The sequence below is a fragment of the Podarcis pityusensis genome (genome assembly GCF_964106645.2).
Source record: "Podarcis pityusensis genome assembly, chromosome: 2".
NCBI classification, from domain to species: domain Eukaryota; kingdom Metazoa; phylum Chordata; class Lepidosauria; order Squamata; family Lacertidae; genus Podarcis; species Podarcis pityusensis.
This window is the reverse complement of record NC_138029.1, coordinates 41,795,792-41,819,900: the sequence shown is the minus strand read 5'-3', so window position 1 is coordinate 41,819,900 and position 24,109 is coordinate 41,795,792. Positions and strand designations below refer to the sequence as shown.

The following is a 24,109-nucleotide window of genomic DNA, read 5'->3' as shown; positions in this document are numbered from 1 at the left end:
ATGCTGGTGTCTTTGTATCTTATGTTAGCATTAATGTACAGTGTTATCAAATTCTAAACACAGCTGTATTGATGTTGTACAAGCTAGTACTAAAAATGGTCTCTGGTAGGCCATCAAGGACCACTGACTATATTATTAGAAATATATACAGTATACATGAATGCCAGTTGTGCAGGCAGAACCCCTAATAGCAAAGTGTTCCCAAAGCAAGGCAGACATGTAGATGGTAAACTGGATTGATTTTAGGCAACTCTAATCTTGCTGTTTTAGTGCTATGCTTGGTGGAATTTGGAAAGCAATTCCCCACTTTGGCTTTAATACTAGTTCCTAAATTGACTTCAAGAACCTCACCTTCATCAGTGATGCCTGGAAGTCTTTTGACATAACAGATATTTTCAATATGAATTGTTTCCATCTCTCCTTTTGGGATAGGTCAGATTCCCTGCGCATTTCATGGGTAATTGCAACTGTTTTGGTGTGATGCCTGATGCGTGGAGATGCGAGTGTGTGTCACTTATCAGGGATGTGTGGGGCTGAGATACTAATCTTGTGACTGAATTGGTTTTTGGTTTTTATTGCCATGTAACTAGATTTATAGATTTTACGTAACAGGATGCTATACTTCTATTGAACTCTTGTCCTCTTCATGCATGCCACTTGAATGCGACAAATACGTGCCAGATTTGAGGTGTGTGCTGTGTACAGAAATGAAACTTCTGGAACTTTGCAAACCATGGAAAAACAAATCCCTAGAAATTTTGAGACAAAATAATATATATATAAGTACTTATTCATCAATTTCAAACTTGAATATAAAATGTATTGTGTAAAGTTAGTACTTTAGCAAACAGTACAATTTAATGAAATTTTAAAAACAAATGGCTTAGTTGTATTTGAGCATCAATTACAAATAGGCCCAGAAATAGAGTTACTACCTGCTGAACCTTACATTACATAAAGATAACTGTTTTTTGTAAAAATATGAATGATCACATAAAGCAGGAACAATCAGTATCGTGATAAGCAAAATGAAAGTTTTTAACAATTAGGCCTTGAAACAGTCCACTGTCCATAGCATTTATCCAGAAATGGGGGAAAAACCCCAAATTAATAAAATAATAATAATCTGGAGACACATGAGGGGATAGTGGATTGATACCACATATCACAAGCAAGATTCATATATATCTGCTTTATATTAAGGTGGTGACATTTTCATGCGGGGGTTCTGTTCCCAGCCCCCACAAGCGTCAGTGGAGTGCGTATAAGCCTTCATCCGGGTCCAAAAGGACCTGTGCGTCTGCAATCATGTGTCAGTTGGACATGCCTAAAATGGTTGCCGTCTGTGTAACAGGATTGAGCTCTTTAGTCATTAGCACACAACAAGTGTGGAAGGCAAGGGTAAAAATACCATAAATAAGCCACATGAAACCCTAATTGAACAATAAAGCACAACCTTGAAAATTCCCACAATGAAATTTGTTTCTAATCATGATCATTTCTGAAAGATCAGTAGATTCCAATTTTCTGTTTCCTTCTCCATAATTTGTGAACTGAAGGTTTGCTGCTTGAAACAATATTTGCATGTTAGCTTGTTTCTTAATTCAGTATGTACTTAATTTGCATCATTTTATTTCATGCTCAAATTTCAAGTGGAGGAATTTGTAATAGGCATTAAGAATTGTGCATGTCTTCAAAAAGTACCTAACACTTTACATCAGAAATTAAGGAAGTAAGATAAAGATGAAACAATATTTTAAAGCCCTGTATTAAAAAGTGTCATTCACATTAAGTTGGCTCCAGTGCTGGAGGAATTCCACTCGCCTAACAAGATTTCACCTGCCTGTTCATTCACATTAGGTTGGCTCCAATGCTATGGAATTCCACTCCCCTAACAAGATTTCACCTGCCTGTTCTTCCATTCTGCCCCTGCCACCAACAGACCTCCAAAATCTGCTCCAGAAGGTTTAGAGACCCTTCAGAGAAAATTCTGACTGTGTGGAAGTCTGTTGCAGATGAGGAGAGGGAATTGAAGTCCCTTTGCTCAAATACAGAAAGCTGCCTAATCATTGGTCCCTGTAGCTCATTATTGTCTACACTGATATATTGGCTCTCTAGGGTTTCAGGCAGGGAGCCTCTCCCAGCTCTACCTGGAGATTAAGCCTGGGACCTTCATCAGGCAAAGCAGATGCTTGCCCAGTGCTGAGGTTTGACCCTTCTGTCCATAATTCCAAAAGTGAAAATAGTTCATAAGTTTCAAATTTTCTTCCACAGCGTCCTTTCTTTTTCATTGAAAAATGGAGGGGAAAGGCCTTGAAGGGAGAAGGGCATTCCCCTACCTCCCTATTCATTCTTTGTCAATAGATTTCTGCTTAAGAAGGGGAGAGGAAGTCACTGCTGAATGTAGTCACTTCTGCTGTTTGAGTGAGAAGTATGCCACAGGCAAGAAGCTTTGCCTGCTCATATTGATGCGGCATTTCTCCAGCTCAATCTGCTGTTGAATCAGGAAGGCAGAGGGAGGCTTTAATGGGCCTCCTGCCCCAGCCAGTCCTAAGGAGATAAGTAGGCTAGAAATGGCTGACCGACAGTTCGCTAGGGCTTTATTGCATCAGAACTGCAGTTCAGTGAATGGCCTGGATCTGAACAGTCTTGTACCTCAGTTCTCAGCTGTTACCATGACATTCCTTGTGTGACTAGCCCCAGCACTTTGCGTGGTTTTTGTAGGAACAGGTTAGCCTATAATTGCCTTAAGCCATCTTCAGAATATCTGTGACCTAGAAATACTTTTTCTTCTCTGTAGGGCTCACACCACCATCATTTAGCTTGCCCTGGGAAGCCCTAGCAGTCCACTAGATACCTGCTAATCAGTGTATTGTACAATTGACCAAGACAATCTCTTTTCAGTGCTAAGTGAACTTCCATAGCTGTGATGCAGCCTCCAGCTGCAATCTGTGTAGGAATTGTCTCTGTCCAATATGGGACAAGCTATGCAGTGGGAGAAAGTTTGGACATATATGTTGGGTTTCACTTCAGCATCATCACTGTGTGCTTAATTTGTGCCCAAGCCCAGTACATTTAAAAACCTGAAATTGGAAATAAACATCAGTATATTCAAAGGGATGTGTACATATTTTGTGGGTAACACCACATTAGTGTATCTGGGAATACTAGTCAACAAGTTCAGGTCTGTTTAGGAGTTGGACTCCTCATCAGTGAATGTTTGTATTCCAGAAGTGTTGTCCCCTGCCTGTAGGTTTGGTAGCATAGAACTATGCATAACCATGACCTTGCTGGAACTTTCTGAATCCACCTTCTAGTACAGAATCTGCCATCACTCCAATTCTTGGTGATTGGATTGCAAATTTTGAAAACACAGGCAATTTTTGCAAAATCACTTGACCTGGATGGAGCATATAATGGCTAGGTCATTCAACATGTTCTATCATTCTGTCTCAATGTCCAATGCCATGGATCTGTCCATTCTCCCAGGACACTTTCTGTTCATTAGCATCATAAACATCTTCTCTGTCTCTACCACACTAAAAGTAGCTAGGGGGTTGCATCCAATTATACAGTGGTGCCTCGCAAGACGAAATTAATTCGTTCTGCGAGTTTTTTCGTCTAGCGAATTTTTCGTCTTGCGAAGCACGAAATCCCATAGGAATGCATTGAAATCCAATTAATGCGTTCCTATGGTCAAAAAAAGTCCAAACAAAGCCAAATTTGGTACAACAAGAGTTTATTAAGTGCTCTTTAAAGTCACACATACTGTAAAGAGCATTTCAAAAATTGAAGGAACAATAAATTAAGTTTCTAAACATGACAGAAAAACATTTAAAAATCAACAAAGTGTACAGTACATTTTCTAAGACTCTGGGGGACAACTCGAAGAAGGTTCCTCTTCCACTCTTTGCTTCTTGCTGAAGAACCCCCTCTTCAACTGTTCCCCCAGCCACCCACCACACAGAAATTCAAATCCAGAATTTTTTTAAAAAAACAGCAGAGTGGCCCAATGGTCACAGAAAATCATAAAAATGCAGGAAAAAACCACACAAGCTTCCAGATTCTTGCAAACCCCTCCCCAACTGTTCCCCCAGCCACCCACCACACAGAAATTCAAATCCAGAATTTTTTTTAAAAAAACAGCAGAGTGGCCCAATGGTCACAGAAAATCATAAAAATGCAGGAAAAAACCACACAAGCTTCCAGATTCTTGCAAACCCCTCCCCAACACCAAGTCCTTGAATTCCAAACACCCCAACCCAAAATCCAAAACCCCCAAGAAAAGTTTTAAAAGTTTAAAAGAAGTTTTGGAAAAGCTTCAAAAATCACCAAAGTCTTCAAAAACCTCAAAAAAGGCTACCACACCGCGTTCTATGAGTTGCTCCTCGAAGTCAAGTCGCAACTGTATTAACGGTGTTAAGAAAAAGGAAACAAACTTGCAAGACGTTTTCGTTTTTCGTCTTGCGAAGCAAGCCCATAGGGAAATTCGTCTTGCGAAGCAGCTCAAAAAACGGGAAACCCTTTCGTCTAGCGAGTTTTCCGTCTTGCGAGGCATTCGTCTTGCGGGGCACCACTGTATTCTGCTAATAAATGGTTTCTTGATCCATCAGAGGCTTATATGAATTCCCCCTTCCCTCTGCAGTCCACTGTGTGCACACACATTCCAGAGAGTTGGGGAGCCCTTGAAGTGGGGGGGGGGGGTTGGCAGGAGAAAAGGGGACTTCCATTCACTGAAACCTCCACTTGAATGAAGAGCTTGCTGTGGGTGTAGGACACAATTAGATAGATTGAACCAATGGGAATTCCAATTCATTGGCAAAACTAACTCTGAAACACTTCTGTCACTCTGCAACTTTTGAATAATTGAATTTGAGACCTATTTCTTAGCTATTGTAACACAGCCCACAGCAAAGATTTAACTAGCTCTGTGAGCCACCTAATCCTTCTTTATGTAATTCATTTTTGCTTTTCTTCTGGGTTGCAGCAGCAGGAGAGTGTCCCACATTTGCATGCAGCCTAGCTCTGGGGGCTTGTGGTAAATTATGAGTCTCCTCCTCTAGTTTTTCAAATGGAGATTAGGTCTAAGAGCAAGAGGTAGAAACAGAGGTTGGTTTGGTATTTGTGTGGCAGCAGGGAGCACCTCTACATGGAGGTGTGATGTTTGGTCAATGCATATTGTGTGTTTTGATACTTCTCATAGCTTTCTGATAGACTGGAAAACTTGGATGATAATTTCTGTGTTTGGTTGTGTGGTAATGCTAAGGCAACATACCATACAAAGGTATTTATGCACATCTTGATGGTAGTGAAACATTAGTAGTTTACAAGAAACATTAAAATTATCAGTTTATAAGGTTAAAAAATGTCAACATCTGTGACTGAACAGGCTTGTCTAAACAAAAATGTTTTAAGCAGGTGGGTGTAGAACAGGATACACTAAAGGTGTCTGTCTGGTGTCAGTAGGCAGGGAGTTCCAAAGTATAGGTGCTGCCACACTAAAATACCCATTTCGTATAGCCAGATATGCTTACAAAGCATTTGGTGTATTTCTGGATAAGCAAAAAGCCCTGTTACCCCTGATGACAGCCCCAAAGGCAGATGTTTCTATTGAATATATAGAAAATACATGTGTACTTTGCCTTTTTGCAGTTAGCCCCCCAAATTATACAATTGTAAAATATAAACAAACATACCAAAATTGAAAACAAATGGAAGGAGACTATTCTAAAAGGAGACAGAAGTGTTTATCAAGGGACTTGCCCTTGCTGCATGCATTTTGGGAACTGAACTATTGGCCTTTAGTTTGCAGGATTAACAGTCCTTTGGATTTTCACAATTCAGTTTACACACTTGGCTAGCCCTTGCAAGACAAACAGTTCAGCTTTGCATCTGTTTGTGACGTGGCGCAACAAGTGCAGTTTTTATCTGTCGGTACTTCTTGTTAACCCTTTTCTCTTACTGTTCCACAGGGCAGTCAATGGCTTTGACCAAGGCCCACCACCAGGTCTAGGAGGGTCCAGACCATCATCAGCACCAGGCATGCTCCCTCTGAGTGTATGAATGGGTTGCAAGGCAATGATGGGACTCTAATTAGTTCGTGAAGGAACAAGAGCTGCTTGCAAAACTTTTCCGTTAGTGCCCCCTGCTGGAGCTGAGTGGGTTGTAGCACTCAGAAGCTGCCTGGAGAAGATCCCAGCACACACAGAGCACTCCTTATGTCAATACAGTCTATTTTCTTCTATTTCCATCGTGGACGTTCTTTAACGTGGTCACCGCTGATGTCTGTCTCACAGGATGCTGGAGTTGCACTTGCCTAAATCACCTTCTCCTGCTGCCCCACCCTCCAGTTTTGTACCTCTGCTAAGTTGGGCCTACTTTGATGCTGGATGGCCCCTTAGCAACTCCTCCACCTCCTCCCACTGCTCCCCAAACTTTGCACATAGGCACACAGGATCCCAGTGCTGTATTTCTTTTCCCCACCCTGCCCCCTTTCTGGATGAGACAGCTCATATTCAAGGGAAGCCAGGGAAGGCCTAGAACTTCTCTGGCCAGCTGATACACTTGGGATGCAGGATGAACCTGTATGGACCGTCGATACTCCCAATGATATGATGATGTATCCAATGGGCTTGAGACCTGATGGAGCAGCCCTGCTAAAGATCTAGCTGTGGTATCTCCTCTGTGGAGCACAAGAAATGTGTGTGTTGTGCAATTATGTCTCTGTTCACCAAAGCTGGTAATTTTTAAAGTAGAGCAACACCCCTGTTTAATTTTTTTTAAAAATTAGTCAGCTTCATCCTATGCTGCTGGCTTTTGCCTATCTTATTTCAATAAACCAGTGGTTTGGGGCTCTGGCTTCTTAGTGAGATTTAGTGGGAATTGCCTAAGAGCAAGGGAAAGAGAAGGGAGTAAAAGCCAGAGCAGGCTAGGGGCAAATTGCCACTCACAGCTTGGATTTTGTCAGCCCTTTTCTTGTGTGTCCTTTGCTGCATTTACTGTTTACATTTGTTTTACTGTACATAGGTTTGTAAACATAATATCTTTGCCTAAGATATTTGTACATAACTTGGGCTTTGTAGCTTTATTTATTCAGAATCTCTGAGGCATGTTTTCCCTAGGACAGTGTATCAGATTTCTGTGGTGACTGCCATCCTGTGGTTCAACGAGAGATGGTCCAAAAATAAAGATCTTTTAATGTGGACACATTGGCTTTTGCAGAAAAGATGCTTCTGCCTATGCTTTGTGTGTTGTTTTGGTGAGTGGGTGGTGTCACTGTGGCAGCTGTGGAGCAGGCTCTTCCCCTTATAAAGTTGACACATGTTCCTTCCACAGCTGTGGCTAGCTGTCAGTAGAGGGTAAATACGGAAGTGAGTGCATCTACAGCTGGATGTGGAGGTGATCTAATCAAAGAGCATCCTTTTTCATGTGTTTTGGAATTGTGGCAGCCAGGGAGGGGGCTCTCTTCTCCTACATGCCTAACCTATGTTGGATTCCTGCAGCACATGACGAGTGCCAGGAAAGACTAAGTTACACTAAGAACTAACTAAGAAGAGTACTTAAAACTTGTTTAATGTCATGATGGCAACTGAACAGAGGATTCAGGTCTTGCACAGCTAGCAGCTGAAATTCAAGTTTGATGGTTTCTAGTAAGATTTCCAGCCAAAATCGAAACTTTCTGCATGATGCTTCACTACTGTCAACATCCCCCATGATTGGCAGTAGCATGTGCTCCTATTCATCTTCATAGTTTCTTATCTTGAAGAAAGTACACACCCAAAAGACCAAGCTTCAGGTAGGACTTTTTTTCCTAGATGTAAATACACCACTAATAATGGACCAATCCACCACTCCTGTACTGTCATCATTGGTAAAGTGGTGTGTGGGTACTGCCTTAAGTTATATACCAGTTGCAAAGCTATTTATCATCTTCATTACACACTGCTACAAGAGTAAACAAAATCTAAAGGGAAAGGGAGTTTGACAGGTGTGGCATCAACCTGTCAAACTTTGCTTACAGATAAAAGGTTCTTCTCCCTTGTTCTAAATTAAGGAATGGGGGAGGCAGCATCCCCCCCCCCAAGTTATTGTGACTAGTATTCCTTGCATTATGTATTGGTTGCTGAACTCTGCATACATGTTTCTCAAATGCTAAAAGAATTTAAAACCCAAGAAAATGAATTATTGAAGTAACTCAATGTCTATCACTTAACTACAATTTAAAAATGATTCAGTATTTAATATTATCATCATTTACTTTTATAGCACCATCAGTTTATCAACAGGGACAAACCTGCACGTTTCATTTATTCATTTCTATCTTGAGTTCTTCTAAGTAAGCAGCCCAAGCATGAATGAGTCTCTAGAATGAATAAATTTATTGTCTTACAAAAATCATTGTCTAGAAATATGGAGATACAAAGAAACAAGGTATTTGCAGTCAGATGCCTGGTGGTCAACAGCCAGTTAGGATTAAGAAATACCCAAATGCACAGAAACAAAAGCTTTATAACGGATGTTAAAGCTTGTAACCAAAGAAAAGTATTTTTTTCAAGCATGTTGCAACAGATCAAGATTTCATAGTTAACACTGATTCCTCATCACTGAATATCAATACCACTTGGACTAGAGAAGATGTGTATGTAACATGATATGATAAAATTAATACATTAAATCATTGTTATAGGCAAATTATATATGTAACATTGTCTTAGTACTGTAGTGTCTAAGGCACTTTCTGTAAATGTCAGTTCACAGCTATGAAACAATAAGGATGCTAAGCTAGGTGCAGTTAACACTGTCCAAATGAAAGGGAGAGAGCAGTTCCACAGGCTGTATCCATTTACAGGCAATGTCCTCGTGCTATCCTCTGGCAGACACACTGATCTTGGGCATCAAGATAGCTGGCAAGAGTGGCTCTAATCTTAACACTTCTACCCCCAGCAAGGAAACAGTTGCTGGGTAGCTGCGGGGGGTAATCCAATTCCCAGGCTGAGACTATCCAATTTGCACTGAGCACTATTAATAGTACTGAAGAAAGTGGTTAGTATCTTATTTGGTCTCAAATCTGCCAGGACATAGCACCAACCCAATTTGGAGGTCCCACAGTTGAAGAGTGCTCATTATGTAGCACCAACTGCTGGCTAGAAGAGATGCTACTCTCAGCTGTACGTTACCCCCTGAAGCCCCTCAGGGCATTTTCACAGTCAATCACCTAAATCTATCGTAAAATGTTCAGGAAAAAGGCGCAGTCGGGGCTGGTACATAAGCAGAACTTTGGAGACCAAAAGAAAAGCAAGTGATTGCTATACAGCTAAACATGCATAGAAAAGGGGAAGAGGAAAGTGTCAGAAACTTCTGCTTGGGAATGGTGTATCAGAAGGGACAGAGGGGTAATTCTATCGCCCAGTGCCTTAGAAAATGGCTTTACAATGGATACCTTGAAGACAAAGAGCACTGAACGAAGACAGTTTTAATACATATAAAGAAGCAGTGGTACCTATATCCAAAGCAGGCTACATCATGGCAAAGCCAGGCAGCAGTATGCTGGGGCTGACCTGCATGACCAGGTAGTGTGCCAGTGTTGCCTAAGGCAAGTCTAGGGCCACAAGGCAATTTGGTGGCCAGTAAGGGCCTCTTCTTCCTCCTCTTCCAAATGCATGGAGCAAAAGTCACATTGGCGGGAATGCCCGCTGTAAGACATGGTGTGGGGGAGGCTCTACTCTGTTTGGGCAGCCTGCGGCTCGTTGATATCACTGCCTTTACTCTCTGCGTCGTCATCTGAAAGTTCCAGGGAAGCCCCTTCAATGTGCAGCTGGCGCCTCCCGGATCGGCTGGAGGAAAACGTGATTGGGCCGCCCCTCCTATGAGGAAGAGGGAAAGGAGTGGGTTGTTGGAAGGACATAGAGAAAGGATGTCTAGCTACCCACCATGCCACATTAACATAAAGGAGTCCCCCTCATTGAGACCATAGCGCTCACAGATGAGGATCACAATACCACTTAAATCATGTTTCCAGTGATAGACAAGCCTACAACTATGCCTGCTACCTGTGTGGCTATAGCTCAGGATACATCACTTTGCCCTCTCATTCATTGGTATAGGAGTTGAGTAGGGCCATTTGTCATAAGCAGCTTGCACTCAGCCTACCTGGCACAATCAGCTAATGATCTGACCCTGTAGACATGGGGTGGGATTCAACAAAACTGTTGTGTGCGTGCACACAACAGGATTCCCCTCCCGCTTCACCCCCCCTTAATCTGCTCTGGGGGGTTGGGGAACGCCCTGTTGTTGAGAGGGCCACATCCCCCACTTAGTGCTATATTAAAATTTAAGCATAATGTTCAATTCTGGCTACTCAACAGACCCTCCCATTAAATTCTGGACCACATTAGAGGCGAGCTATCACAAACTGGGGGAGGGAAAGAACTGGAAATGTTGTGTGGGGCTCATTTGATTCACCAACTCAAAAGCGACCTGCCCCGAAGCATTTGCCCACACCTGCCTTGACCTTCCTTCCACCACATGACTCACCGTAGCCTGTTCTTCAGAGTGCTGACCTCCCTGCTAAGACCCTCATTGGCTTCAGTGGCATCATCCAGCTCACGCTGCAGCTTACGACGTGAGGCATTAGCACGTGTTGCCTCCTCCTCTGCCTCTTCCAGCTGCCGTTTGAGCTGCTTCATCCTGGCATTGGCCTTCTCCATCTACAGAGCATTATCAGAAACAGGCCCCATGAAAGAAACATCCGCACAACACGCCAGATGAGATTAGAGGTCCTCTTTCACTTACACTCCCTTTTCGAGACAGAGAACCTCTGGCAGCGGCGTAACAATCTTTCGGTCTCCATCCACTGTGGGATGTTCATGGGGCAGATTGACGAGTTCGTCCACTTTCACAAAGCAGACAGTGCTGCCTGCCTTGGCTGCCTGTGCTGCTCACATGGATTTGGCAAAACTTTGGTTTAACTCTTCTCTAATGCACTACCTGAGTTTTTTTTTAAAAAAACCTTATGGCAAGAAGTTGCATGCTCCAGAAATACCCTTCTCCTGAAGGTATAGTTCAGTCATTTGCAATTACTCCAGATCAGAGAAGCAGAAGTTTGAATGGGCTGCAGGAGAGGCTTGCACAAGCCCCCCGGACTCCACACCCAAGTGAATGGGATCCATAGCAGCAGAGATGCTGCAGGATGTGCACACGCCTGCTCACTTAAAGAACTTCATGGAGGTTATTGGCCAAGGGTGAAGAACCTTTTCAGCCCAAGGGGAACATTCCCTCCTGGGCGTACATTCTAGTGGTGGGTGGGGAACAGCAGCAAAAGTGGGTGGGACGCTGAATTTGACTTTTAACTAGGCTACTTTCTGCACCCACTCTCACACACCTTCTTTCCTTCATCCAGACAAGCGGGAGGCATTATCAGAGTTCAAAGACACATTTCAGCCATGCAAAAACACTCATGGAGAGTGCGATGAAGGACCAGTGAGGGGGGTTGGCCTGGAGAAAGAGGTTGTGGCCAAGGAAGGGAAGTCACCAGGGAGTGCTCTCAGCCTCCAATTCTGAGGTTCCTTCCCTGTCCACAATACAGGCTGTTGTAAACAACCTACTATGCTTCCCAATGTGCATTAGCAGGGAAAATTTTCTCTAGTCGGCTAGCCACAGCAGAGATTCTAAGTGGCACAGGTAGTTCCTCACCTGTTCTTTGTACTGATCTGCATGTCGACGCTCATCCTCGACCTGCATGAACACCTCCTTCAGCTTCTTTTCTGTCCGACGTACTAGCTTGTTGGCTGCTGCTCTCTCCCTAAGGTAAGTCAACAGAGTGGGATCACTCAACTTGATGTCAAAAAGGTAACAGACCAGTCAGTGCAACAGAGCCCAAATGTATACCAACCACAGGTGAAGGTTCCATGAACCCACAGCAGAAAAATAAAGCACTAGTGAGAATAATTAGCTACCAGGCTAGGTTGAAGTGCTGGTATTAGTGTATGAAGCCCTACAGAACCTGGGACCAGGATACTTGATAGTTTGCCTCATTCCCTACATAGCCAACTAATCACCGCATCCAGCACAAGTGGGCAACCTGCAATTATCATTCACTTAGGAGGTCTGTTCCATATGATGTCAGAATGAGGCCTATAGTGTGGCAGCAGCTACCATTTGGAACTCCCTTCCATTGCATATCAGTCAGGTGCTGTCTCTGTTGCCTTATCAGCACCTGCTAACGTCATTCCACTTTCAACAAACCTTCTAAAATCTGTATCCCAACTGGTATTTGTTTTGGATTTGAACTGAGTTTATGTGTGTGCTGCTGTTTTTATATTTACAGTTGTCTTTAAAACTGTATTATATATGCAATTGTTTTAACTTATTTTATTTATGTACTGTTTTATATAAGTTATTAGAAATTGCTTTGAGGTGTTAGAAGAGATTCATAAATGAAATAATAGAAAAATTAATAATGATGATGATGAAGTGGGTTCCCATAACCATGTAGAGCAGTGGTGGCCAAACTTGGCCTTCCAGCTGTTTTTGGACTACAACTCCCATCATCCCTAGCTAACAGGACCAGTGGTCAGGGATGGGAATTGTTGTCCCAAAACACCTGGAAGGCCAAGTTTGGCCACCACTGATCTACAGGAACAATTCATGCATCAAGCAGTGCTAACATCAAAGAAATAAATCACACCATCAGAAATAAACTTGATTAAGATCACACAAATGCCTGCACTGGATGATGATTATTCCTTGGGCTTGCAAGCTTCTTGCTGGATGACTATCTTGTTTCATTAACAGCTACCAGAAAAGGTGTTTCAGAATAAATTCTGCTTTTTCAAAATCAAATCATGATTCAGCCTCCTGGAAACACTATTTTCAGAGTGTGCTGTGCTTACTTTGCCTCTTGCTCCAACTGTTCTTCGAGCTGCCCAATCTTTGCTTCCAGTGCTGAAATGGTTGCCTTGAACTTGGACTTTACTGAACCCTCCAGCTCCTGGAGCTTAGCTTTCAACTCTTTGTTGTGCCGCTCCAGCTGCTGGCGTGCATTCTCACTCTTCTGGGCGGCACTCCGCTCTCCGGCCAGCTCAGAGTTCAGGGTGTCAACCTTTAAGAAAGGCAAGCAGTTGTTTAAACACTCTCACCCCTTTAGGGAGACAAGTAGAAAACATCCAGCTAACACAAAAGGGGTTACCTGCAGAGTGGTTTTGCGGAAACGATCATTGAGGAGTTCCATGTTGCTCTGCTCTTCCTCTAGTTCTTCCTCCAGCTGTGCAATTCGGGCTTCTAAGCGGCGCTTCTCGTCAAGCAAGGCAGATCTACACGGGGACAACAGAGGATCACTACAAACTCAGCTAAGAGATTAGGCTGTTGTCACACGTATTGAGGTTTGCGCAGCAACTGCTGCAGACACAGAACGCTTCTGCCACATAATGGCTGCCACAGGTGGAGAAGTCTACCCAGAGTTACTTACTTTCCAGAGGTACTGTTGGCAATTTCATCAGCCAGCTCATCTCTCTCTTGCTCTGCATGGCGTCTGGCTCTCTCGGAGGCAGCAAGGTCCTGAAAATATATATTCATGGGAATCTCACTAGTTTCAGCAGGCAAAACCATTTCCAAACATATGGGGGGGGAAGGGAGAGAAGTCTACCATGTTGTGCCCAATATCACTATCAAACAGGCCTGCACAAGAAGCCTTTTGCTTTTAAGAAATTAATATGCTTTGCTTCTAGCCTAGTTTAACCATGTTGTGAAGTTCCCCTGCTCACATATTACCTGGACTTTGTTTATACCATTGCCCTAGCCCAAGAGAGTTTGATACTGAAGCCTGACTCTACCAGATCCTTGAAAAGTATTCAAATCAACTACTTCAAACAAATGAACCATTTTAGCGTGTACGCTTTAAAAGTTGTGCCAAAACCACACACACTCAACTGCAAAGCATCTGTAAAATATACACACTCAACTTGCAGAATGTTAAGAGTCAAAACATTCCTATCTCCACCTTAAGCCATGGGTATATCTCAGGCAGCTTTCCGTGCCATACCTCTTGCAGTTGAAGAATTTCTGCTTCAAGGCTTTTGAGCTTTTTCTCATTCTCCTTTGACTGAGCAAAGATTTCATCTCTAGATGCCCGGGCCTCTTCTAGTTCACGCTGATAATCTTTCATCTGAGCCTGAAATTTAAAAGGCATCTTAAAACCAAGACATTTATTCTGAGAACTTGGCCAACCAATCACATGGCCAGAATTTACTCTACACATCTAGAGTATCCAGTTTTGATTAGATCCTGTTTCTATTAATGTTAATTATATTCAGGTTATCCAGGTCCTTTTCTCTGTTACAGTAAGGAGAAGCTGATAAGGACTTTGGGGGCCAAGGTTTGATTAAATTATTTCTGGAATAGCTGTGCACACCTGCAACTTGCGCAACTGTTTGATTGCTTCGTCGCGGGCTTTGTTTGAAGCCTCTATCTGAGCTTCTAGGTCTTTCAGATCTGCTTCCATTTTCTTCTTGGATGCCACAGCCAAAGCACGCTGCTTCCTCTCATCTTCTAATTCTGCTTCCAGCTCTCGGACCTACAGGGTAAATCAGTAACAAGGAAAACAGGAAGACAAAAGAAAAGAATTCAAAAAAAGTCCCACAGTTTGGAGCTGCCTATAAGGAAGGATGAAGTCCAGGGGAAACATTTGTGCGGTATTTAAATAAAAACACAGACTATAGGATCCACATGCCCTTATGAGGATGCCGTAAAGAAAACCTCTGATAATCTGCATTAGCTGTTCACGAGACAAGCCAAGCAGAGGGCATATAAGCAGACAAAAATGCAGAAGAGCTACATGGGCTACAATCAGCTATGTTTTCACTTGTCCAGTAATTTTATGAGCAGTTTTTCACCAAGAGCTTCTATCTCCTTTGATCCATAGCTCCTGTGCAAAAGCTTAATATTACAGGTTATTGAAGCCAACCGTAATTGTTAACCTCATAGTAAGGCCGAAAGGGCACACTTGTTCATGGTACACTGGTTCCCAAAATGGAGACAATAAAAGCTTTGTGTAGTCTCATTAATTCTTCAAAGCAAAATGGAAAGTAATTTATGATCAACTATGCAAAAAAAAAAAAAAAACCCTTAAAAAACCTACTGAAGAGCTCATAAACAACTTAATGTGTTTTACCGCAAAACCAAATTAAAAAAGAAAGAGGCAAAGAATATGGCATAATTTCCTGAATCAGAACTTGAAAGACATTTTCTTAACAGACTTTACAGCAGCTTGCATGCAGTAGAAAGCAACACCTATTTCTACCTCAATAAGAACCTCCAGTCAGCAGCACCCAACTAGAATTGAAAGAGACCTGTTGAAGGACATCTGCACTAAGCAAAACTCCTAAGCCAGCAGTTTACAGTCCTCCTTTGCAGTTGATAAATCAACAGGTCCTCCTTGACTGTTTCCATATTCATAGTGCTCAGCACTCTGTACATTAATTACAACAGCAGAAAGGAAGCTATAAATTCCATGATCCAGGTTCACTCTACCTGCCCTCCGTCATGTAAACCACAGAGCCAGCAAACTGCTTCCCCCCACCTGGCATTTTTCTAACACTGGTTCAGTGAATACTGAATCCATAGGCATTACACACGTATGCAAGATTATGATAAATCACTATGGACTTAATACAAATTAAGATTTTCTGCTTTATTTACCAGAGATTTTCAGCTTTATGCACCCTACAAAACCTGGGTGGGGAAAAAGCCAAAATGAAACAAAATCTGGCATTTTGAGAATGCTTCAGCCACTGCCCTTTCAAAGGAATAATCAAGCATGCATGGAAACTGCTAGACTGTCATGAATGGGGTTGGAAGGACTTGTGCTTCCATCTTCAAAGCTTAATAAAATCCAACGATCTACCACTTTAGTTTGAGGGACACTTGCTTAACAGAACTTATAACCACCAGTATGGTTACTTCCGTATGTTAAAAGCTTTACCTGTTTTACTAAGAGCCTCTTCTTCTCCTCATTCTGCTCATCTCTAGCCTGGAGATCCCGCTCAAACTGTGCTTTCATGGCTTGCATGTTCACTTCCAGGCGCAATTTGGCATCTTCTGTGGCTTGCAACTCATCCTCCAGCTCTTCCAACTGTGTTCGCATCTCTTCCACTTGTTGCTCCAAGGTGCGCTTGGATTTTTCCAATTCATGAACCTACAGCCGCAATCAAATGATTAGTGTTCTTACATTCCCATTTTTTTAAAAAATAACAACAACCTGTGAGTAGCTTCTTAAGTAGTGTAATTATTTCAACAAATCCTACATTAATAGGGGCATTAAGTAAGATTTTTGCTTGGATGCCTCAAGTAATAGGTATAAAATTGCCAAATTTGCAGATAAAATGCATGCCTATGATGCCTCCCCCCAAGACCTGAGGTCCAAAATTCACACGACAATATACTGTTGGGTCATCAGACCAAGTAGATTTGAACTTGTGGGCTGCCCTACCAAAAATATTGGGAACCACCGACCTAGAACACACACACAAGTGCTCATGCCACATTTGCTTCTGCCTTTGGAGAGCACAGGGATGGAAGACACTACCATAGTAGAGAATGCAGAGCTCTTATGTTCAACAGAGAGTAAAAGCTGAAGTTACAACAATGACAAAAATCCACAAAGACGTGCAACTTTAACCCTAGAACTATGAGTGTTTGTGTTTTAAGAATCTTCCAGTGCACGCAGCTGTTGAAGCATACAGAATTCCAGAAGTCTTCTCAGAACATTAGAATGAATGTGCTCCAACTGCCCAAAGTTCAATTTGAAATACAACCATTGAAGCACTTGTTCAAACTGTACTGCACCATTCTCAGTCATGCAAATAGTACACCACTCACATTTTTGCCCACATCATCTTTGGAACTCATCAAGTCTTCCATCTCTGTCCGGAGTTGCTTGTTCTGCCTCTCATATTCTTCACGGGCCTCCAAAGCTTCCTCCAGGGCTCGCGCTAGAGAGAGGGCTTTGGTTTCTTTTTCTCTTGCCTCGGCCTCTGCACGGTCCCTTTCCTCTGCATAGCGGGCAGATATGTTCTTCTCTTCTGCCAGCATCTGAGCATCGCAACATATGCAAAGTTGGAAGAAGTCGGACATAAATATAGATTTCAAGCTCATAGCTTCCAAATTACCATGGTAGTTTGATACTTTGCATCTCAACCTTGAGAAGCTCTGGGGAACCACAGTGAATGTAAGAGATGAGGGTGCATCTCTTCTCCTCTCCCCAATTCCTCAATATTGATCCTGTTTCTCAAGAATGCATTAGGATTCCTGCAAGCCCCAAGTTAAGCAGCCAGCTGAAAACCAGTTTCGATACTACAACAGCTCACAGGTAGACCATGAAAATGCCTATGTAACAAGATTATCTACTGGGCAAATAATAGCTAACTGCTACATGTATCATCAAGAAGAAAGCAAGAGGATTTATATAGTTGCATACCTGATCAAACTTCTTCTGTTTTTTCTCCAAGTTGGAAACAATTTGGCGCTGATGATCAAGGTCCACTATTAAGTCATCCAGCTCCTGCTGAAGACGGTTCTTGGTCTTCTCCAACTTATCATACGCCATTGCCTTTTCTTCAAGACGCTGGCTCAGAAGTTCCATGTCCTTCAGTAGTTTCTTCTTGTTCTCCTCCAATCCTTCAATAGTCCCCAAGTCGTCATCAACCTTCTTTTTGGCATCAGCGAGCTGAGTTTAATGAGCAACAGAAAATAACATCGTTATGACCTTTCTGTGTTTGGCAAAGAGACAGACATGCGTTGTGCAGGTGGAAGTTGGCTTGTTTTCCATTGAGATGGCAAGGTTCTCACTGGAAAGCTGTGTGCAGGTGAGGGCTTACACACAAGGACAGCAGATGCCTAGGCTAGAACCAGATAGAATGGAGAAACATTTCTTCATTCAGGTCAGTTGCCACCTGCAGTAGTACAGACTACCTGCACATTTGTTTTTACTGCAGTGTGAACTAGACCCACTTTTACTGAATTTATTGTATTGAATTGGTGGGAATACCCAAGGCAGCTGCATCCACTATCCAAGCTAACAGGTAAATAGACTGGTGTAACCTTGAAATGCTTTGCAAGAAATCAGGAGCGGTGCACCTTGCCAAAAGTTCATAGCTCCTGACGTTTCCCTGCTCCGGTACTGGAGATACAGTAATGAAGAGTCAGGAAAAGCCAATTCAGTTTAAACTAGTCTAAGACAAACCTGGCTGGAATAAACACACAGAGATGCGCAATTGCCCGTATATTCCATGGCTTCTCACCTGAGACTGCAGAGTCAACACCTGTTTCTCCAAATTCTTCCTGGCTTCCTCCTCTTCCTCCTGCTGCTCCTGCAGATTGTTCTTCTCTTCCTCCAACTGTCGAATCCTGCTACTCAAGTTCAGTTTCTGGCGAGTCTCCTCTTGCAACAGCTCCTGTTGTGGGAATGAAAAACGCACTCATGTTTATCACTTGTCCTGAGAGAATCTGAACTTAGCCTGACGCGGTGGTGTTCAGTATGGAATGGGGATATTTCCTTGCTGTGAGATGATACGGGGCTGGGTAAGGATGTCAAGTTTATGCTGGTGCGATCTGAAAGCATTAACTCATTGTTATACAATTTGGTAATGAGATGCATCGTTACAGATCTAAAAGCAGTTAACTGGTCCCAGCCAAAAAGAGTCATCCGTTAAAATGAGGAAATATCCCAGCATCTTATTGTCAGGGAACGGGATGAGACTGCTGCCATTAGGAAAATGACATTAATTGCACAACGAAAAAAGGGAACTTAAGAATTGCCAGAGCTGGTCATGCATTACAGTGGAAACTGGGCGATGCTACCACTGCTGCATTACCCATCATGCTTCTCAGAAGCAAGTGTAAGCATCAAAAGGACATAGGGATCCTGTGCCATAAAATGTCCAAAGTTGTGTTAAAGGTTTGAACAAATCCTTGCAAGGGAATCCATTATTTTAAATGTGAGCATGCAATTAAAAACCTTGTCTTGTTCATCTTCAGCACAACTCTTGAGACAGAATACCTTTATTTCCACTGTGCAGATAAGGAATGAACCAAGAACATCTAAGGGTGCTGCTCCATGTTCTAGATCTGAAAACACTTTGGGTCACCTGCACACCTGTTGCTCAGAAATGCCTGGGCCTTAACTCTTCCAGAAACAGGCATGTAAGTTCACAGGAGTTGTATTATCTGCACTACAGCAGCCGCCGTTCTAACAGCTGCATGGAGGCCCAGCTTGGCTTCCCTCTTATTAGCATTCCAGCTTGCCATGAACACCTTTCTATTTTGCAGGGCCTTCATAGGTGAAATTAATTTGCTTCTCTTCTTCTGATTTTATGTATAATGACTGATTTATACTCAGGGCAGCATTGGCTTGTGCCCTTCCATGAACAGGAGTCCTTTGATCTAGTGGAGGTCCCCACTAATGAAAGAGGAGGGGAGGCGATTTTCACCAATTCCCACTGCAGCTTTTATCCACATTGTTCTAGAGGATTCCAATATGTCAGAGCAAAGTTTGGCAGGGTGAGCAGCTGCAAAAAAGGTCTCCCCTGCTCTTCAGTTAGCTGAGGTGTCCACTGGATCAAAATTTCTTAGATGAGCAGAAGAGCACAACTACAACCAGCCCCTTGTACTTCCATTTTAATTTTTGCTTGGCTTATATATAGGTTTTTTTGCTGACTTATGGGATAATAGAATGGCAGAAAAGAATTTCAAACAAACGTGCATTCTAGAATTTTAGACATACCTGCGTATCTTGTAGCTGAGACTCCAAACTGGCAGCATCTTTGGCAAATTTAATGCCTTTTTTCTCTGCTTCTTCCAGGAGACTTGAGACGCTCTCCAGCTCATTCTGCAAAGCAAAGGAATCTAGAGGTAATGTACTCACATCTTGCTTGTGAGAAAATGTGTTTTCCCAAAGCGACATCCTCGGTATAGGATATTCATAACAGTATTCATCTAAGCCAATATTTGAAATATCTATGTTCTGATGTCTCATTGCTATGCCTGCGACTATTTACATGAGACTTCGCTTTAGAACATGCAGCAGATTTGAGAAACTGCAATGGAACTAAGGAGAATCTTGCTATTTGTTTCCTCCATGACACTGACAAGTACTTTGATAACAGCAACTGCATTCTATTGATTCCAAAAGTAGCCCAAGTGCACCCATTTACAAGACATTTCTTTTGCAGCTACTTTAAAGTAATCCAGTTGTATAATCCACCTTTTAGGCATGCTTGCTTCTGGTTCTGCTGCCCTATGTCAAACACAGCTAACAGAACTCCTATAGGGTTCTAGTTCTCTGACCTGACCTGATCTAATCTAGTATGGTAAACTGGAATTAGCTGGAAAACAGTGTTTCAGTTCTCTTTGCATGACTGGGCAGTTGTGTATTACATGAGTGAAGTTTTTTTACAGCTTCAAAATAAAGTGGCAGTTGAAAGGCTCGAAATTTACTTAGAAGTTTGACCCTGTGCACATTTTTACTGTAGAATTTTCTTGAAGCAGCTTAGACTGCAAAATAAATAAAATAAAATACCGTCCTTTAACACTTCCAATATATTTCATGATAAGTCCTAAAGTGTTATGATAAACTGTAAGAGAATTTTAAAACTATTCTCCTCTGCCTATTGCAGCAGTTTCTGGTTGGTACAGATTTTCCCCAAAGTATTCTACACCCATGAACCATCTCTCTGACATTTTTACTGCTCATTATGTTTGTTATATACTAAATGGCCGGAAAGGATGCAAGGCCCTGGAGCATAGTCCTGACCCAAGGCCTACATTTCTTATGAACTTTTGAATACTTTTATTGAAAACTTCCACAAAAAGTTTCAACAGCCTCCCTAAGAAACTGATTCTTTAGTTTTAACTCTACTCAATCTGTAGTGAGCAGAATGAGGAGTAATTTTCACTCTGATGGTTTAAGTAACTTTCTCAAACTTCAAAGTGTTTCTCTGAGCAGGATGTGACTTGCATGGGGGAAAATGGACACTTCAAGACAGGGGAAATGGTACTAGAACTCTATAAACAGTCTCCTTGCCACGAGAGGAACAGTAACGTTGCATTTTTCAGGAGCTTAAAACTATTTCAACTTTCAAGAACCATATCAATGCAAAGCATAAACTTTGCATGTGCTCACCAAAGGATAACTAGTGTAACACAAAGTATTACCAGCAGCAGCTCCCGTCCTATTATCTGACATTAATGCCACACCAATTTTTCAAAATACTACATCTGTATCAAGCAGGAGCATTTTAGAAGGATGTTCACTAAACTGTGTAGTCTGACCAAGAGTTCGTGAGAAAAAGCTAAAGAATCGCCCATCCAAATCTTTACCTGCAGTTTGCTTGATTTTTCTGTAAGTTCTGTCCTCAGCCTCTCTCCTTCTGCAACCTTGGCCAGCAATTCCTGTACCTGCCCATCCAGCTTCTTCCTCTTGTGCTCCGATTCAGATCTAACCTGCTGCAACACCTTCACCTCGCAGGCCAGCTCCTTGTTATCTGTTTCCAAGCACTGCTTGTTCTTTTCAAGATTTGATTTGAACTAGAAGCAAAAGAAAGGTAATTACACTTCACCTGCAATATGAAAGCTAGGCTTCACCTGCAGCAAAAATATCTTTTCTAGATTCAGACTAAAATTCACTGGCTTCTTCATTTGAGGAACCACAAGTTTGGCCATCTGATTTGAATTCTTAGCTGCTTCAAGTTCAATATGAATTTGTTTTTGAAACCGAACAGCTTTAGATATTGCATTGCAACACAACTTTAACACTTTACTGCAGAAGTGTCTACAAATGCATGAATTTGACACGGACACGCATGCTACCGGCTACAGTTATAACAGTGGTTGCAACAATGGTTATGTGAGCAATTAAATAATAAAAGTGAGGCCTCATTTGCCAGAAATATATACCTAGGGTGGAGCAGGAGCTGCCACTGTAGATCACAATTCCACAGGGGACGCAAGACGACTCAAATCTTAACACTTTATATTTTTTAGGTGCATATCTGTGAGCAACACCCATATGAGCAAAGTCAAATGAGCTTGCATTTCTGAGATAGGTAGCAAAGACTACTGCATTTTCATCCTTAATCTATTGGACGTTTATCTGCTGTTCTGTTCAAAACTGCTGATAGGTTGGTTAAAAAAAATGCAAGATCAACTGACTTAAGTAGACAAATGGCAGCCATATCCACTGTGCAGTTATATTATGAAAGAAGAGTATTAACATCTGTTGGAATGTATTATTTAATATATGAATATCCTGCCCTCCTTCAACTGAACCCAACAGAGTATATACAAAGGGCTCTGAGGCAGTCTCCCGTGCATCTTCCACTCACTCGTTTGGCCTGTTCAAGCTGTTCCGAGAGCTCTTCCAAGGCTGTTGCATGCCTCTGCCTAATATCCTGAATTTGGGCTTCGTGATTCTTTGTTTCTTCCTCAAGAGCTTTCTTCAGTTCAGCAACTTCCTGCTCACGCTTTGTCCTAAGGAATACCCAGCAAGTCAAGATCTGAAGGTCTGAGCAGCTTTCTACCACAGTGTTTATTTTCCAACGATTTTTGCCTCTATGCAAATTTAAGATAGTTTTCAGAAACAAGCAATCTACCAGCATTGCCCAGAAGTAGTGGTAAGAAGAATCCAGTTTGGGTAGAATAACCAAGTTTTAGTTTTAGTTGTTATTCCCCAAAGGCAGATTTCTGTGGCAAGGGAGAGCCACCACCACTTAAATGTTACAAAAAACACCAAACTGGAGATTAATCTGTGTCAGAAGACATGAGGCAGTCCTAAGTTTATTACAATATAAGGAGTGCTGCGTTACTTTTGGAAACTCTTCCTGTGTGAGAGTTTTTACACAGATGTAAGTCATTACTGTTGCTTTGATTCAACAAAATCATTACATCTCCCAGAGAGTTGTAGCCAGGAATTCAGATTAACCAGAATAGGGCTTGTTCTTTATGAGGAATCAAAGCATTATGAACACATTCCTTGTTATGTATCTTCTACTAACCTGAGCTCTTGTTGAGCTGCTGTGGTATCCAAGGTATCTTCCAGCTCAGTCTTCAGTGCCTCCAGCTCCTCACTTAGATCTCTCTTCTGCTTTTCAGCCTTGTTTCGTGAAGCCTTTTCTGATTCAAGGTCCTCCTGCAGTTCTGCAATTTGAGCTTGAAGTTCTCGTATTAATTTCAGCGCATTGTTCTTCTGCACAGCTTCCTCATCCCCTCTGGAAACACAACACAATTTATAGAATAAGAATGAAGCTTGGGGTCCAGGCTTTGCAAAAAACCTATTCAAATAGATTATTGTATTATAGATTATTGTATTTTATACAAACTGTCCAGAGTGGCTGGGGAAAACCCAGCCAGATGGGCGGGGTATAAATTTAAAAAATAATGTTGGGAGTGCAAGTAGGAGTTCTAGACTTCCACAAGAAAACTTATCAGTGAAGAACCATTTGGCAGTGTACTGGATTCTGTCTATCTAGTCGCAGATGGGAGATCTAATAAGAGGTGGAAATCAAATGGCGTTGATAGCAACAGTGACTAGATTTTGAGTCCTTGCAGATGCCATGACACCACCTGACAACACACACTCCTTGACATCTGCAGAGGCCCACTGCTGCTCCTGATTTTTATTTTATTTTTTCCCCTGTCATGAAAGGAAATTGGTGATGCTCAGAAAAAAACACATGTGATACTGGGATGGGCTGTGGAGTGTGCAATTTACACGGCACCCCAGCACCAACAAAGCAGAAATATGCAGTAATAGCTACAATACCAAATAGCCTGGCACTATCTTTGCATATTCTACCTGGCAAGAGCAGCCTGCAGCTCCTCTTCTTTCTTGGCAAGCTGGATTTTTAGCTCCTCAATCTGGGCTTGCAGCTCTGCAATTTGGTCCTGTAGATCAGTTGTTTCTCCATCCAGTTTCCTTTTAGCTTTTTCCAGTTCTTGACGAGTCTTTTCTTCTTTTTTCAAGCGCTCTTTAGGAGAAACAATCATGGTAAGTGGGGAATTTTTGTCTCCTAAACGCTATCTTGTGAGAGCATGCCAAGGATGAACTTGCTAAAAATGAAGG

General features: G+C 42.2%; 2 protein-coding genes and 1 long non-coding RNA gene across 11 annotated transcripts in view; 2 read left to right on the top strand and 1 right to left on the bottom strand.

Moving 5' to 3' along the window:
• NDEL1 (nudE neurodevelopment protein 1 like 1) overlaps positions 1 to 7,204 on the top strand; it is a 47,573-nt gene extending 40,369 nt beyond the window's left edge. For 4 of the 6 annotated variants that reach the window (XR_013982468.1, XR_013982469.1, XR_013982470.1 and 1 more), the window contains 2 exons: positions 433 to 457; positions 5,973 to 7,204. Coding sequence is in view for 2 of the 6 variants with exons in the window: in XM_080993968.1 (XP_080850094.1) it covers positions 433 to 457; positions 5,973 to 5,990 (43 nt within the window). In the remaining 4 variants the exon portion in view is untranslated. The remainder of the gene's footprint in view (positions 1 to 432; positions 458 to 5,972) is intronic. The other 2 variants (XM_080993966.1, XM_080993967.1) reach the window with 1 other exon arrangement.
• A 1,151-nt stretch (positions 7,205 to 8,355) lies between these two features.
• The window catches only part of MYH10 (myosin heavy chain 10), a 75,142-nt gene continuing 59,388 nt past the window's right edge, over positions 8,356 to 24,109 (bottom strand). For all 4 annotated transcript variants that reach the window (XM_080993558.1, XM_080993557.1, XM_080993559.1 and 1 more), the window contains 17 exons: positions 23,843 to 24,014; positions 23,043 to 23,255; positions 22,374 to 22,518; positions 21,370 to 21,576; positions 19,775 to 19,879; positions 18,294 to 18,446; positions 17,471 to 17,719; positions 16,873 to 17,085; positions 15,977 to 16,189; positions 14,408 to 14,569; positions 14,039 to 14,167; positions 13,466 to 13,554; positions 13,187 to 13,310; positions 12,891 to 13,099; positions 11,692 to 11,800; positions 10,534 to 10,706; positions 8,356 to 9,863 (listed from right to left, as the gene is read on the bottom strand). In XM_080993558.1, the coding sequence (XP_080849684.1) occupies positions 9,719 to 9,863; positions 10,534 to 10,706; positions 11,692 to 11,800; positions 12,891 to 13,099; positions 13,187 to 13,310; positions 13,466 to 13,554; positions 14,039 to 14,167; positions 14,408 to 14,569; positions 15,977 to 16,189; positions 16,873 to 17,085; positions 17,471 to 17,719; positions 18,294 to 18,446; positions 19,775 to 19,879; positions 21,370 to 21,576; positions 22,374 to 22,518; positions 23,043 to 23,255; positions 23,843 to 24,014 (2,810 nt within the window). In that variant the 3' untranslated portion in view covers positions 8,356 to 9,718. The remainder of the gene's footprint in view (positions 9,864 to 10,533; positions 10,707 to 11,691; positions 11,801 to 12,890; positions 13,100 to 13,186; positions 13,311 to 13,465; positions 13,555 to 14,038; positions 14,168 to 14,407; positions 14,570 to 15,976; positions 16,190 to 16,872; positions 17,086 to 17,470; positions 17,720 to 18,293; positions 18,447 to 19,774; positions 19,880 to 21,369; positions 21,577 to 22,373; positions 22,519 to 23,042; positions 23,256 to 23,842; positions 24,015 to 24,109) is intronic.
• On the top strand, positions 17,724 to 20,579 carry LOC308470711. The gene is made up of 2 exons (XR_013982584.1): positions 17,724 to 17,858; positions 19,853 to 20,579. It is a non-coding gene; the product is annotated as an uncharacterized lncRNA (long non-coding RNA).